This window comes from Diuraphis noxia, unplaced genomic scaffold, assembly GCF_037042655.1.
Source record: "Diuraphis noxia isolate RWA-SAM2 unplaced genomic scaffold, SU_Dnox_SAM2 contig0002, whole genome shotgun sequence".
Classification (NCBI taxonomy): Eukaryota; Metazoa; Arthropoda; class Insecta; order Hemiptera; family Aphididae; genus Diuraphis; species Diuraphis noxia.
The window spans coordinates 24356726-24374205 of NW_028301712.1; the positions used below are offsets into that span (position 1 = coordinate 24356726).

Sequence of the window (17480 nt, forward strand, 5' to 3'; positions counted from 1 at the left end):
ACGACGCACAACAGGTAGACCGCGACGGACACTCGCGAAGTCGCGACTCACCGGTCGCCGGCACTCGCCATTCGGATAATGGCTTTACTGCTAATAATAATAATAAATAATAAATAACAATAATAATAGTAATAATCGGCGACTAGGAGAGGCTGCTATGATAACGACGTAATAATAACGATAACATTACGTAATGTCATAATGCTATTATTATTATTGTTACGTGTTGGGCGTTCGGCAATAAAGGCGGAGCGACGGTACGCGGTGGTGGTGGACCGCCGGTGAACGCCCATCGGGTCGCAGATACGCGGTACATATTATACGCGCGCCGGCCACACCGGTACACGGCCCGTTTATCAATGACGCGTCGCTGCCGTCGGTATCAGCCGCACCGGTCCGTCTGTCTGTCTGTCCGCCCGTGGTCCGTCCGTCCGCGCGCTCGTCTCTCGAGCCGTTCCGATAAAAATATATTATATTGTTGCCGCGATCTCGGCCGGTTGTTCCGTCGATGTTTCCAGCGCCAGTGCGTCGCGTCCTCTCGATCATCGCCCTTTTCCAAATAAACCGCTAAAATGCGTACGCCGCCGTCGTCAATCGTGTTATGCGGCCCAGTGCGTTTTTGGGCTTAATGTTTTTTCGAGATTTCCCGCCTACGTATATATTGTGCATTCCTCCGTTATAGCTGTTTTTCAAAAGTGTACCCACCAATACGAATCATAATAATAATATTTTTGCGGTGTGTCTCCCCCCTCCCCCCCGCGTTAAAAAACGCTATGACGCGCTGCCGACGTCGAGTTTGGTGATAATATTAACGAGCAATTTAACTATAGTGTCGGTGTTTATTTAATATTATATAAATTTATTATTCGACCGGCGCGAAACTACCACATAGTACCTAATAATAATATTGTTCTAAATAATAATATTAATTGCACGTGAGGCGGCACCATCATGCACGTCGAGCTGGACGGCGGCGGCGGAGGTGCGTCTCCGTGGGCTGCTGCCGCGGTACTCGGACACCACCATCATCATCACCACCATCATCGTCCCGCCGACACCGATCACAACCACCTCCGCCACCACCACAATCATCTGCACCCCGCCGCCGCCGCAGCAGCCGCCGCCGCTGTCGCTGCCAACGGTTTTCACCCTGCTCATCCCGCTCACACGCCGATGGATCTGCACGTGTCACAGCCCTTTCCGTACTATAGGTAAGTCCAAACTTCAGTTTATAGTTTATATGACATCATTTTTCATATGTTTTTTCACAATAACTACTTTTTAATTCCTGGGAAAACAATAATTTCGGTTCCTCCATATAGGACTTGGTGTCTACATAATTTAAATAAGAACTCCTGTTCGAAAACTTGTTGCATTTATTTTGGTACACCGATGGTCCAACCCCTATCAGCGAGTCACTCGTATAATTACGATTTACAATACTACTGCAGTTATAACTTATAACAATATTGTAATATACGTTTCTATTCACGATTCTTTTATTCTAATTCTAATACAAATAATGAAATAAGTATAGGTAGGTATATGAAGATTTAGTATAGATAGTATGTATCTAGGTATTTTTATTAGGTATACCTATAGGTAGGTATAATATATAATGTTCCCGCTTGATGCACATCAAAATATGTCATATCATTATTATAGCTTATCGCATTCAATACCATTTGCATTTATTCATATTGATATTATATAAAGTATTGAGAATGCAAGGTATAAAATGGGTAGCTGGTAGGTACAAGATTGTTCACTGTATACAGTGTCTAAGTCTGATTTATTGTAATTTGTTTACATGCAAATAGAACCGTGATCATTTAATTTTTATGTTTGACCATTCCGGATATAGGTATCAATAATCCATAAATATAGGTACGTACCTAGTTGTAAAATGTTAGGATGAATTATTACCTACAACCTACTTCTTTTGGAATATTCTGTCAAGCAATAAATAATCAAACGGTAAATATTATTATCAATCGAATAATATAATAAACAAAATTCAATAAATATATAAAAAAAAATATTTTCCATTTGTAATGATATCACATATTATATGATATGTAACTAAAGTTGAGGCTGTAATATTAAAGTTAACAAAGGGCCTTAATGCCTTATAAATTTATGATAGTTGTATAATTAATAATAATTATTGGAACATTTACCCACTAAATATTTACAATATTTATATGTAGGACCAGCTAAAATCGGTAGGTATAACATTTATAAATTTAATAGTAAGCTGAGTAGTGAGTAGTAAGTATATACCTTTATATAATACCTTATTTCCAAATACCAATTTCGTTCAAAACTTTTAAGGTTTATAGACCGGTTGCTTTCGGTGATTTTTTGAGTAAAATGACCAATTACGCTTATAGTCTTTAGTAATTTAAATTAAGATAATATGCAAAAATAATGTTTATTATAGACAGGCTGCAAATCAGATATTATATTTTAAACGTGAGTATATAAAAAACCAAACAAATATTTAACAAGTAACTTAGTATAATATAGTATGATAAATTGATCTATACATAATGAAAGATTTTAACTTTCAATTATTTGTGATTTTAATTATACATAATCTATGTATAACGTATGACGAATCAATGTAGATAGAGAAAAAATAAGCTCAATATTGGTTTATTGCAATGGCCATAAAATACAAATTTTGTTTTAGTTGTAATTGCAGGCCCATGTTACCTGTAGGCTGTAAGTATCAAAGTGCTTCTAAAAGAAGGCCTTGATCTATTCACCATAGAAAACTTGCATTTACTTTAAATAATTGTTTTAGATATTGTATAATATTGTATGGTAAAATAAAAAACTTATAATATCACTTATTCGCACTATTTGATGCTTGATTGTTGGTATTAGTACCTATACTCATCTCGCTCTAATTCTCCATCCTCCCGAAGTAGTTAAGTCCATAACTCTTAAAAACATCAAGTTTATGTTCAAGTAGTCCATAAAAATCTTACATTACAATACTACTATAGTGATGCACAAGGTATACAACGGTTGACATTTTTTTTCAATTTTGAATGCTGCCATCTATCACAGATGTTTCCTAACTATATTTTTCGCACACCTACCATTTGTGTTTATTAAAGATCAGCCACTAATGATTAAAAATAAAACTATTCAAAATATTAATATACTTCATACTTCTTAATGATAAAGCTGTAATAGATTAACAGTATTACCTATAAGTTTTTTTTTAACTTTCTATGTCGAGTTGTATGTCAATGAAAAAAAGAAAACTAATTTCTGTACTATTATTATGTATTGTGATCTTTGGTGTATTAGTACCACTATAGTAGTACCTACGCGTCTACAGTTGAAAACTTTTCGATCTAGAAAGTAGAAGTTAAATTAAACATTTTTCGTAAGTGTGAGTGTTTGAAAAATGACAGGAATTCGATTATTTAGTTGTTACATGGAATAAAGTACCTCAAAATAAAAATTAAAAATACTCCTCCATTCCAATTTAATATTAACAAATTAAGCTCTTACATAAAATGTTAACGAGTCGATAACACATTTCGTATCGGCTTTCCACTAATTATCAAAAATATAACATAATTACTGGTATTCACACATTATATAACACAGGGCACATATTATCACGATACGGGTAATAAGGATTACTAAGTCACCGGTTTTGATTGACCTTTAATCGAAGTTTTTTAGTAAAACATTCAATAATTTGTAATACTATTCTATTTTAAAATAAAGAAAATGTGTGCATCAACTAATTTCAGGAATAACCTTGCACGCAAAATATCATAGGTATAACTATGGAATATAGACACCAACAACACAACTCATAAGTTGAGTTTTATAAATCTGTTTAACAATATTGGAGGACATTTTTGAAATATTAATAATCACTTTAATACAAATCAATAATTAACTCGTGGCAGAATTGTTATATATATATTACCCATCTATTTCTGATTTTTGCGAGGACGTGGTGCTCATTTCTGAGGGGGCTAGAAGAATTTGTAAGGGTAGCAGATAAGCCCCTCTAGTTACGTCGATGCTTGATATAATAATATATGACATGATGTGTTGTATATACATGTAGGTACTTATATTTATATTTTTGGTGTATGTAAGCCTAATTTCTCCCATATCATCCTGTCGAAAGTACGGAGTGCAATATGTTTTTTTAAATTAGTATCTTCTCTTTAGAATCTTAAATCGTAATTTTATAAGTAACACTAACTATTAGGTAATATACTACAATTACATATCAGTTAATAAGTGGAGAATAAAAACATGGATAATAATTTATTTTTAAGGCAAGCACAGTGGATATAATTTATTGTTTGTTACTTTATCTCTATTTTCTTATCTTTTCTATCTAATTCTTAAATCATTTGTGCTTATTAGTTATTGTAAATCATTATTTTACAGATTGTACAATTTTCTAGTTAAAAATAATAATACAAAAAAAGCACGGAGAAAAACAAATTGTTATGAATTTTGGATAGAATATAAACGTTTTAAAATTCGTCGTAAATATGTATAACAATGAATTTTGATTTAATCAAAAAACTCTTGATACTAAAATTTACTTAGGATGACGATACATCCTTCAAATTCATGATTTAGTCATATGACTTATTATATAGTATAATTTTAAGTAGTATATATTTTTAAAGTATTGTATTTGATATACTTATAGTATACAATTGTTAGGATGTAGGTAACTGATTTTGGTAGAGAAAGTTTTGTGTAATAATTAGCTTGACATTTAAAAAATAATTTCATGGTTATATATATGTGTATATTGTATGAATATTACAGTTCAAACAAAGACGTATTTTATTGTGATTCGGATGAATGTGTATATTGTATGTAATTTATATGACGTATGGCATATTTGGCTTAACATTTTATTTTTTTTTTTTTTGTATACAAAACACGATTTCCTCTATTTTTATGAACCTCTCAAATTTGATCTCCCCTAAAACTATCCTTCATTGTTTAATAGCAATTATAAATTCTATAGGTAGTACGCTTCTTACTTAATATACATTATAATACTGGTCGTATGATGTAGGTTGCCCATAATCATACAGTATGATAACTAATATTGTATGAAATTAAAAAGTAACATTACAATAATAGGTAAACACATCTTAACATTCATACATGGAACTAAATTTAATAAAAACACTGCGAGTACTTAATAACTATAAGCCGCTGTATGAAATATAATAAGTATATACCTATTGTGTAAAATAAAAGTCGAAAATTGTTATAAAATATGATACATCCTAGCTAATATCCTATATTGGTGATTAATCAATATTTGACAATACAATTGTAAATAATAAATTGTTTTAAATAATATATATCAACAACGGAATGAAAATTAGTCACATGAATTAATAAGAAGTTTGCATATTGGATGGACGATGAATACTACGGTTACCGGGGTATAGATGTATAGTATGTATATTATGCTATTCATATGCAGTTAAAAGAATTTATCGAAAGTGTACTTAGTATAAACTTTTATAAAAATGATACGAAAATAATAAAATATTTAAATTCAAGCCATATTAATTATAATACATTAATAATACATTAATATGTAAGTACTCTTTATTGATTGTAATAGTATAATCGTTTAAGAGTAACAATATATCACAACAAGTTAAAACAAAAAAATATGTTTAGTGATTTAAACCAAATACGTCAGACGATTATTTCTGAAGTATAATTTTCAACAGTCTTAAAATATTATGTAATAATTTTATCTAACATTATCGTACTTCTGAGTTATATACCTAAATATTCATTCGTTTTGTAAATTTGTAATATAATTTTGACTTTTATTATAAAAATATTTGTGTTAAATTTGTGTACCTATATTAACATTTTTACAAGCAATTCATGACATTAGATATAGTTTTCGTATACACATAGAAACATCAGGAATCAATAATTAGATAGAAATTATTAAGGTTAAGTTAATTCAAACAATTTTGGGTGAAATAGATAATAGGATAAAAATATGAAATTGAACAAAACAATAAAATTGATTAAATTCATATCTTAAAGTACAAGAATTATTTGCCACATATTACGTTATAGTTCATGTAAAACACATATTAGATGCTGTGTAGTTAATTTGTCTACATATGTATTTAATTTAAATGTAAACCGGTTTATTTTTATACCATAACTTCGAAATATTACATGCGCCGCACCGTAAAAACGTCATATCACATAATAATAGATAGGAAAAAACTAATAATTATTTTTTTATAATCATAATATCACCTAAAAGCAATATGTAGACGATATATAAGGAACCGCCTACTAGGTAATAGGGCTGGTGAGTATTTTCTCATTACAAACCAATGTGGGAGCAAAGGAACATAAAAAAAGTATCAAAATTATTGGGTTGCGGTCGCTCTAATGTCCTTGATGACCTTCGAAGGGATATTGGAATATGTTTTTCTTATTCGGATCGAAGTTATTAGGTTTTTTTATTTTCAAAAAATATATATATATGTATATAATACATAATGTCATTGTGGTTTATAATATGGATTTAGGGTGTATTTACTGATAGTTAAATATACCAAAATTCATTATAAAAAAAATAAAATAGGGGATTTTTAGCTTCTTATGAGATTTATGTAACCTCCATCTAAAATCATAAATTGTATTTAATGTATGTATTACGTATATAATATTATGTATAACACTGCACATCGTTTGTGAAATTGTGCATAGGAGAGTAAAAAGTGTAAGGTATATGTATAGTGGGTATAGATATCTGTTTTTAATCAACTTATAGGTAGGTAGGTTCATATACATAGTTTCTGCAATGTTCTTATATTCAGTTTCAACAAAACGAGTAAAAAACATTGATTTTTCAATATATTATTGAGTTATTTTCTAACTAATTATAATTTTGTACCTATAAAGCACCGAGTTAAATATTCATATAGGTATATTTACAAAAATGTTTTATATTACTTTCATGTTTCCTTAATTTTACGTTACTAAGTATAGTTATTTTTTTGCGTCTAAAAATATAGAACAATTTGACAATTATTTCAGTAGGTAAAGAAAATTTTATATACTTTTTCGATAACTCAATATAAAAATGAGTTATAAGCAATTAATTTATCTCATCAACCATGTAGCATATATCATCATGATGCGTAAGTATAAATTGAAATCTTGAGCAGTCAGTGATTTGATTAAATTAATTTAGCAATAATCTATTATAGTATGATTAACATATAACTTTTAATGATAACAATGTAAATATTATAATATCAAAATATGGGCTGATACTTATCTAATTATATTTAATTACCAATGACGAGTATAGCGTATTCTGAAGAAAAGGCAAATTAAAAAACTTCAATGATTATTTTTAATTACATTGTAGAGTACATGTAAGGTTAACTTATAGTATGATGTGAAAAAGGTAATCATGTTTTACTTTTAATTTGATATAAACATGAATTCGACTTATTATTTATATAATGATCCATCATTGATTATTATATGATCTCAGCTAAATTTAACGTCGGTAAATTTGGAATAATCAAAGTTTATTGTAATTTATTAAAATAGATAAACAACAATAATTAAACATTTTGCCCGAATAAGTAGGCAAATGTAAGACAAAAATTTAACGTTTAGAGAATTTGTAACATTAAATAATATCTAGGCCATAAATTGTTAATATACATTTTTAATAACCAAAAGTGAACATTTACATTTTTTTTTTTACCTATATGGATATATATTAAAAGCAGTGCGTTTATAATAAATTATTACATTTATGTAAAAGTGTATATTGACATATTTATCTAAATGGCTATTTCTTCACAGTTTACCGCGTCTATAGATTGCTGATAGGTATTTTTTTATTATTTTATTATTCTATAGATCTTGCCTAGGCGCGGAGAAAAATTATTATTTTTGGACTCGTGCTACTGCTGTCGCTATATACACGCCAAGGATTGACAAGCTTTGCCCATTGACAGGTAGTCGCTCCACATTCCAGCATATTTATGTGCTCTTTGTTCCTGAAGCGAGCCCGAGCACTCTCATTCATAAACGGAAACGCAGCTAAAGGAATAAGAATGAAAAAAAAAAAAAACAAAAAAACATAATAAATATATACACACACATAGATACGATGTCTTTACAAATGCCAATAATTGACTACATTAGAGTCAAAACTCGAGGTTCCTCTCCGTATTGGAAACGGTCATTGTTCAATGAAAACCGATTCAATAAACTCGGTTATATGAATAATATGTTAGATCGACTGAAATTGTAGAGACATTGCGTTTGTCGTAAATCGTTCATCCGTTCATATAGGGTCGTTGTCTGTGGGTGTAGTCTATAAGACGTGTAATGTAATGTGGTCTATACAGGGCGCACAAATGGGTAATATATTATAATCGGTACTCATTTATCGGCATTTATTTTCAAAACATATAGGTATAGTCTGTTGAAACTTGAAATCACCGACCACTATAATATGGTTGCGGATAATTAGGTATATTATTTTTGTTTTGAAACAATATATCATGTCTACAATAATTACACTATCTGATAGTTACTAAGGAGAATAATCAATAATTATATTATTACCATCATGTATACTATGATGTATGATATCTCAATAGTGAATTTTTTTAATAAATGAAAATTATAGATTTTCTGTGATAAAATTAATAATGCTAAAAATAAATAAAAATAAATAAAAATTCGGAAGCAATATGTTTGAAAAATGTAAACATATTATAATATTTTAGGAAAAATTGTTAATATGGTGTAATACTATTTTGACACTATGACATATATTAATATTTAAGTGCAGTTTTTTGAAACATATTTTTGTATTTTTGATTTTCAAAAATATATAAGGAGGAAAAATACAATTAATATAATAATTAAATAATGATATGGTTTTATTTTTCAAAATCGTTATCTCATTAACATGCTATAGTTTAAATCGAAATTCCATAGTAACTTCCAAATTTATTATTTAACCAATAAAAATCAGTGTAAGATATTTAAAAAAAAATTAACATTTTATCATCTTAATGTTTATATATATATACCTACATTTTGTATAATGAACTTTGTATAATGTGGAAAAAATGTACATATACCTAGATAAAGAATTTTAATTAAGTAGGCATGCCTACACTTAAATACTAGTATTTATATAGTTCCTATATATTTATAAATCGATAATAAATAATAATTTATTACTGACTACTGTACAATGATAATCGACATTTTTTTTTTTATGAATTAATAACAGTCAATACCGTACACGTCCGTATCTCAGCGATTCGCAACTGGTTTATATGAACTATTATAAACTTCAATCATTCTCGCGATATATTATTTAAATTTTGAATAATTTGCTAATATAAACAAAATATATAACAATATGTAGATATACATATATATATATATATATATATATATATGTGTGTGTGTGTATTTGTATACAATTGTTATTATTGTTATGATGAGTTGATTTGGGATAGAATTTAACGACTCTATATGGTCTGAGATCAAACTCGCGTGTTGTATCTCTATACATAATAGCGGATTACAGTACATTTTTAAATGCTCGTTTATATAGAACACAACTCGCGTGTGTTGACATATTCATTGAGCCTATATTCTAGATATAATCTATAATTTTAAAAATATAAATAAATAAACCTATAATCGGTCGAAATCGTGGATTTCGTCCCCTTATGTCTTTATCTGATGATCAACCGTAGCTGGTAGGGTAATAACAGTGATGTTATTATTATTACCGCCACAGTTATTGCTCAGTCTTTTTCTTCGTCTTTTTTTTTTTTGGTTTAAACTGAAAATTTATATTGCACCGGCGCGGGCGCAAGGCAGGTACCTGTAGAGAATAAAGTGCCACAGTTTTGTTATGTTTATTTTCCTTTAGACTTCGAATAGGTACGTGATGGTTTATGGTACGATGTGGTTACATGGGGTGGTATGAATTATTGTAGACCGGCCCATCCAGTAGATATCGTGTGACAAAATAATTATCATGATATTCACATTAAAACAGAAAGAGAAATGCCGAATATTGTATATCTGATAATATTTTTAAAAAGAGAGAGAATAATACACAAGTATTATAATGTATCTGATAAAGACAAAATAAATACGAATATACTTTATATAAGTACTTTTATGTACTGGTAGGTATACCTTATAGGTACTAGATTGCTGGCTCAGCTACTGCGGATGTCCTACCTATAACGTCCGTATCATAATAATTTAGAAGTAACATATAATAACTTTGTAATTTTTATCGCGACGCTTTCGGTGTAATATACTTTTACTGAAATTCAGAAAAAAAATTAAACAATGAACAAAACATTGGACAGAATTACAATATATATTTTCCAATATAGATTATTTAACAAATTTTGGTAAATAATAAAGTTTGTTTTTTTGTAAGCACATTTGAAATGCTCTATTTCATAATATTATTTGTTAATTTTAACAAAACAAAATACGAGTTGATACTATCGTTAAATACATTGATTAAGTCATAATATAAAATATTGTCAGTAGGTATCTACCTATATTATTTTATTGTACAAAAAAAGTAGATGAATTTTATTAGAGTGTTGGGAAAACTAATTATGGGCACACCAAATTCAAGTTCGAATATTATATATCATTAGATCTAAATGAAATTGTGATTAAATTTATATCACCTCTATCACTTCATTATAAAATGTTCATAATATACAAAATAATTCATCTTGGCAGAGAAGAAAGAAATGAGACGCATTATTATTAATTTGTTTCAATAAGAATTTATTGTTATAATCAAAACTTCCATATTATATAGTTAACATTATTTATTTTGTCCTGGTACAAAAAAGTGCATCCTTTAATTGTATTACTCGCCATACCTAACAATGCATGATTATTAAGTATTATTATAATTTGTATGTATATATATTATATACAATGCACATTGCACAACCCCCTACCACACTGCACGAGTTAGGCACATGTAATATTATTATTTATAAACGCAGCTTATAGGTACCTCTATATACGTATATAGTTTTCGTTAGCCACTATTAGTGCGGTATAGTGTTTTATTAATCCCGAGCAATTTGATCGTCGGGAGAAAAGAAGGAATACGGAACACACGGCCGGCGGAGACGTGCGGGATCGTCGTCCTGGGGATTATTATTAGACGTCGTAAATAATATTTGAGCGACGGTGACGACGGCGGCGGCGGCAGTGTGGGGATGAATGTGCGTGTATGGTGTGCACGGGTGATTGTCGAAAGTCAGCTGGAACACACTACCCCCCCCCCCCCCCAGCACCAGGTCGAAGGGGACGGTCGACTCTAATAAACCCGACACGAATTCCACACAAATCATCCGCAGCTTTTCCGCGCGCGGGCATTACAACGAAAAGCTTTTTAAATATATATATATATAAGCGAATATATGATACGACGCGGAGATGGTAGATGGAATGGCTCGAGGAGGGGGGGGAGATACGACCGAAAGCCGTATTGTCACCCGATAGTAGACGGACTTACACCCTTCGATGCGCATATATATGAGTGTTATATGGACAAAAGTCTTTGATTTATTAAGGCGGCGAAATGAACAACGACCATCGCCACTCCAAATTCTTCAAAGTCCCCGTCGACATTTCAATAATAAAACTGGTGGCGACGGTACCCATACGCCGTAGATGTGTGATGCTTATGTCGTCATAATTTTAACAAATTTTGAAATTATTACACTTATTTTTTATTCGCATATAACAACTATATTATGTCGTATTTAAGTTCTCAATTTGTCGCTTATCACAGTGCAACATGTAACGTTTACGTAACACTGGTACTAAAACGATTATGTGTCTAGCAATATCAATGCAAGTGTTTCAGTATAACACTGTTATTTTATATAGCTTTACATTTTATAAAAAATCAATTTCAATTTTATTCAATACATAAGTTTTCAGTTTTAAGATATATTTATCTTATTTGTAGTTAAATTGATACAAATTAGTAATTAGTAATTATAAATATTATATTTAATGTTTAAACATATTGTCAGAAAAATACCTAATATAGCATAAAGCTGAAAATGTAAACAAAATAGGAATACAATTATTAAACATGTAGACAATTTTTCAATTAGACAATTATTAATTTCAACAACAATCTCAACGAATACCATTAGTGTTATATAGATATTAGATACTTACTATCATTGCATATGGTATGTATCTACCTAATTATAATATGTCAAATAAATCATCTGTATAACTTGTAACAAAAATAACAAGCGTTTATTTTGAAAACTCGAATCACGCGTGTGACATCATGGTTTATAATGCAAACAACATTTCTGTTCCAATTAAAATACAAAACAGCATATAAATTTAATTTTTTTTCTTACTAAAAATAATAAAAATAATTTGTTATAATGATTCTATTAGTGAATAATAAAACGATTTACCTATATGAATAAATTATTAAAAATTATATTTAAAACCCGTTTTAATAAATAGGTACCTATATATATATGAAAATTATAATCAAATGCACTCTAAAAACTAAGTCTCAATATTATTAAATTTATATTGCTAATAATTTTGTAATTAATGTTAGTACATACCACCATAAAATAAATTAACAAATAATCTAAAATATGTTATAAGCGTATTTTATCTCTTTTTAAATATACTATTACTTCGATAGGTATAGGTACTTACTACACTTACTGCTTAGTCCATATTTTTTTTATTGATTACCATTCGGTATTTTGTAGTTTTTGTACAATTAAGTACAGTTCATGACATGCTTTAGTTTTTATCACATTAAAAAGGAGGTATATTTATTCAAATAACTTTCAGAATGATTTGTATATTACTTTTTAAAAAACTGTTGTTTAAAAATAGTTTTGTATACGTTTTTGTTGGATCTATGACAAATTGTACTTTTGGACTATACTAAAAAAAAAAAAAAAAATACGTCTTGTTAAAATTAAATCATAAAACATTTTTTTATTTTAGTTGCTGACGAATGTAAAAATTAAATGAATAAATTGTATTATAATCAAAAACAAATTGTTAAAAAAATGGATTCGTTGTTTAGTATAATCATTAAGTACATACGAAACAACATGTTTCATGGTTATTTATATCGCATAAATCTAACTCATTATCACAAACATAAATGGCACATATTATATACAGGCCGGTGCAGTAGGCATTATGTTCGTTTTAATTGAAATCTTGTGTCCAGACGTAACTATCGTGTTTTGTTGGTTGATTCTTCCATAGTAGTCGTGTACGGGTAATGGCTGCATATGTTATAAATATTGTCGTCGAATGATGCCGATAAATTACTTCACACCAGTAGCTATTAAATTACGCAGTCAAATTCACCAGGCTATATACAGAGTAGGTATAACGTTTTTTTTCTTTTTTAATCAAGGACATTTATTAATTATTAGTAGGTATTTTTTTTAAACTATAGTTCACGATTTTTCATTTATATAAATAAAAAAATGGAGTGCACCGATTGTTCTAGTATACATTTTGACAAAATTAAAATTATATATATATATAATTTTTAGAATTCAAATAGTTGTTTACCTATAAGTTTGTAATATTATTGTAAGTTATAACCATTGATTATAATCAACGTTATAACGTTTACATTTCAACGAGTAGAAACGAAGTAGGTATTATAACAGGCGTATACCATAGACGTAATGTAAAGATATAACCGATGTGTATCAGTGTATCAAGGAAGTAGGCTATTCGGTCTTAAAATTTTATTCCGTACTTGAACACAAAAATGGCCTTTGCTCAGGTCCATTAGACACCCCGTTTAAACGTTTAGAAAGAACCGTTAACACGTGGTTTAACACGCCGTAAGCCATTACCTGATATTTTCAGTCTATATGGATGGCCATTGGAAAGTACAAACTAATCCTCCTGATTCCACGCTATCGGTTTTTTATTTAAGCTGTGGTACATTTTTGCTTAGTTCTCTGAATAAATATGTAATTGTAAGAAATACTATACAGCAAAGCAATAAAATAAAAGTCAGCTGAATTATTAACATATATTATTTGATATTGTTGTAGAATATACATTATATTTATTTATTATTAATTCAATGGACACATTATATTATGTCCTTTTACAGTACCTATGGATTTTACAGAAATAGTTATATGATCACGCACCAATATAAAATATATAAATCAAGTGCATATTAAAAAAATTGTATGCAAAATAGAATAATACGCTTGTAATGGAGACAATTGACAATTATATAAAATAGAAAACTAAACTATTGAGGTTAGATATAATTAAAAGTATAAGTATATTATCTGCTATACATATATATATATATATATATATATATATATATAGTGAAGGAAATATTTAGCAACAATTTTTAAAATGTTTATAGTTTACACACATAATAGGCATGCAGTTATTAACTTCCAAACATTTCCTCAACACATTTTTATTGAAATAACAGAGGGTCATAGGGGTCAAACCACACCTAACAACAATTTTTGAACACATAATTAGCATTAATGAAAAAAAATCAATTACAAATGTTTTCAATCAGGTTTTAACAAAAGAAATCAATGTTTATCATTGAATTTCAATGTTCAAAAAAATAATATACATATTTACTAGCACTAACATGAATTAATAAAAATATTGGTTGTTGATATATGCAATATGTACGTATAAATGTAATTTTATAAAACTTAAAAATATTATCCAATAGAAAAATAAGAGTAAGTACGCCTACACAAATTCTATATAGCAATACCTAGCTATACTATTATAGTATCCTTGTATAGCATTTCTCAAATTGTATTTTTATTATGCTCTTACAGATGACAATTTAATGGCGTATAGGAACCTATAATATATACCTACACTACACAAGTTGTTTTAGTGTGCAAAATTATAAATTCCAAGTTTAATGAAATATTTGTCTGGATTTGCAGTAAGCGTTAGTTTTAACGACTGTTTATGAACCGAATAAACTCGTCCTATATATTTTTAATCTTATACTTGTCACCATATCAGTTCATAAAAGCGTCAGGAAGACACAAATATGTCTCAGCCCATTGTATGGTCAAACTAGGTGACCTCAAAAAAATTTAAAGTACAAAAAAAAATCGTACACATTTCTTTCTGAATACTATTTTAACATGTCGATTGCCTACAGGCTTTTGGGTCCCGCAAATGGTAATGTTACATAAATTGCATACCTCTTTCCGTTTTTTTCTGACGTAGAAAGACTGGAAAAAAAAATTGAGGAATATCAACAGATTCTTTATTGGACTCGTGTCTAATGCGTATGACGACTGTCTGGCCATTGTTTATCCGATTAAATTTCAATTATGTCGCGTCACGGATTTTTAATTACTCCTGTCCGTAGCTCTGCAGATACAGATAATTAACACGATCAGGCCCTATTTGGGATGTCGTAAGCCGGGGGAAAAAAATAGGCAAGAAAAATTCGAGGTAAATAAGAAAATATAAGCAAGAAAAAAAAGATAGGCAGCGTTTTATTTTTATAGCGTTTTATATACATATATGTATAGTCATATTGTAACCAAGCGACGGTTTTTTATCCAGACACGAAGCGATCGAATAGACCATTACGGAAAAACGAGACTCGAAAACTGGTCCCAAGCAGACGCGTCTGTTTATAGGGCTTGTCCGTCCGTTGTTGACAGTCCCGTATAATATCAGTGCCATTGCGAATTCTTAACTCCTCTGCCGCGGTACAGTATAATATATACCTACCTACATCATCATATTATAACATTCATCTTATAGAGCGCGAAAGACCTATACCATATAATTGTTAGTAATTATTATCATCCGGAGAACGTATAGGTTTTAGGTATATACTATATAGGTACACTCATTATATATTATATACATACACGACGACAGACGAATGTATGTATACCATAAAATAATATTATGTATATTAATATATTCTGGCGGTCATCCCCTATTATTAGTGTTTGAAGTGTAAAATATTTTACTAGGTATGTGATGAAATTATGTTTCACAAAAACGTGAAATCGTAGACGTTTTTTCTAAAACAAATATTAATGATGATTGTATAGCAATAACCTATAACCAAAGAAAACCATCATTAGTTATAGTAGTTATAGTGATTGCAGTTTTCCCTAATATTTTTAAATTGTGAAGCCGGGAAGGTGGGTTATGACAATTATTGGTGAAAATAAAATTTATTTAAAAAAAAGAAAATTATTTATTATAATACTGAAATATTTCACGAATTTGAAACATTTCATGAAATGTTCAAACACTATACTTATAATGTGATTTTATACTTATGAAGGTAATGATGAGAATTTTATTTAATACAAATGCATAATATGTCACATTATACCTACATATCACACGATATTGAACGTACACAATATGCACGCTGTATGGAATTATTATTCTTAATAATAGTGTAAAATAGTGTTATTTCATATAGGTAGATGGATATAGTAAATATTAATTAATATTAATATTATATAACGTTGTTTAGTATACTATGAAATCAAGTAAGTGTATAACTAAAATATATATATATATTAAATATTTTAAGTAATAATTACACTAATTTACTGACAGTATGTAATGTACTAATGTCTAATATTTTATAAGTAATTGGATTTATAAAATGTAAACATAATTTTCTATTTTTTTGTAGTTAATAGCAATCATCACAGCAGAATTTATTTGTAGGTAAAACGGTAAAAGGTGTAGGTATAATATTAATATATTATACTAACTTCACAATAAAAATATAGTATGTTATATTTGATTTAAAATAAATTAAATAATAGCTCTAACATATTTTCGTGACTATGTGACTAATTCAGTGCTTTAATTTTAGAACGTAAAAATTATCTATTAGTTTTAGATTTTTGCTTGATGACAAAAAAAAATATATATATATATATAAATATAAATAATAGTAAAAACAATCGAAAAAAACGAAGGACGTATAACAGTTCGTATGATGTAAAAATGTACATAATTATTATAATTATATATTATGGACTATGGTTATGCACATGACTAATTTATAAGATAATGTGATATTATGAAGAAAAAAAATGTTCAATCTAAATTGTATACAGGATTTGGATATGTACATAGTTAAATGTATAGGAAATCGGAAATTAAAATATTACAATAATAAATTATAGTATTTTAATTCATCAATATCAGCAATGAAAACAGTACTAACCAATCAAAATGGAAACTTTAAACCTGTGCCGTGTGCATACTAATTGGCATTCTACTTGCAATTCGCATCGGGTCGCGTGCGTGCAGCTGCTTAACTTGTCTGATATATT

At 28.9% G+C, this 17480-nt stretch overlaps 1 protein-coding gene across 1 annotated transcript in view; it reads left to right on the forward strand.

The window, feature by feature from the left end:
* The first annotated feature begins 340 nt into the window (after window positions 1–340).
* trh (PAS domain-containing protein trachealess) overlaps window positions 341–17480 on the forward strand; it is a 130604-nt gene continuing 113464 nt past the window's right edge. Inside the window, exon 1 of the mRNA XM_015515335.2 lies at window positions 341–1211. Within this exon, the coding sequence (XP_015370821.1) occupies window positions 952–1211 (260 nt within the window). The 5' untranslated portion in view covers window positions 341–951. The remainder of the gene's footprint in view (window positions 1212–17480) is intronic.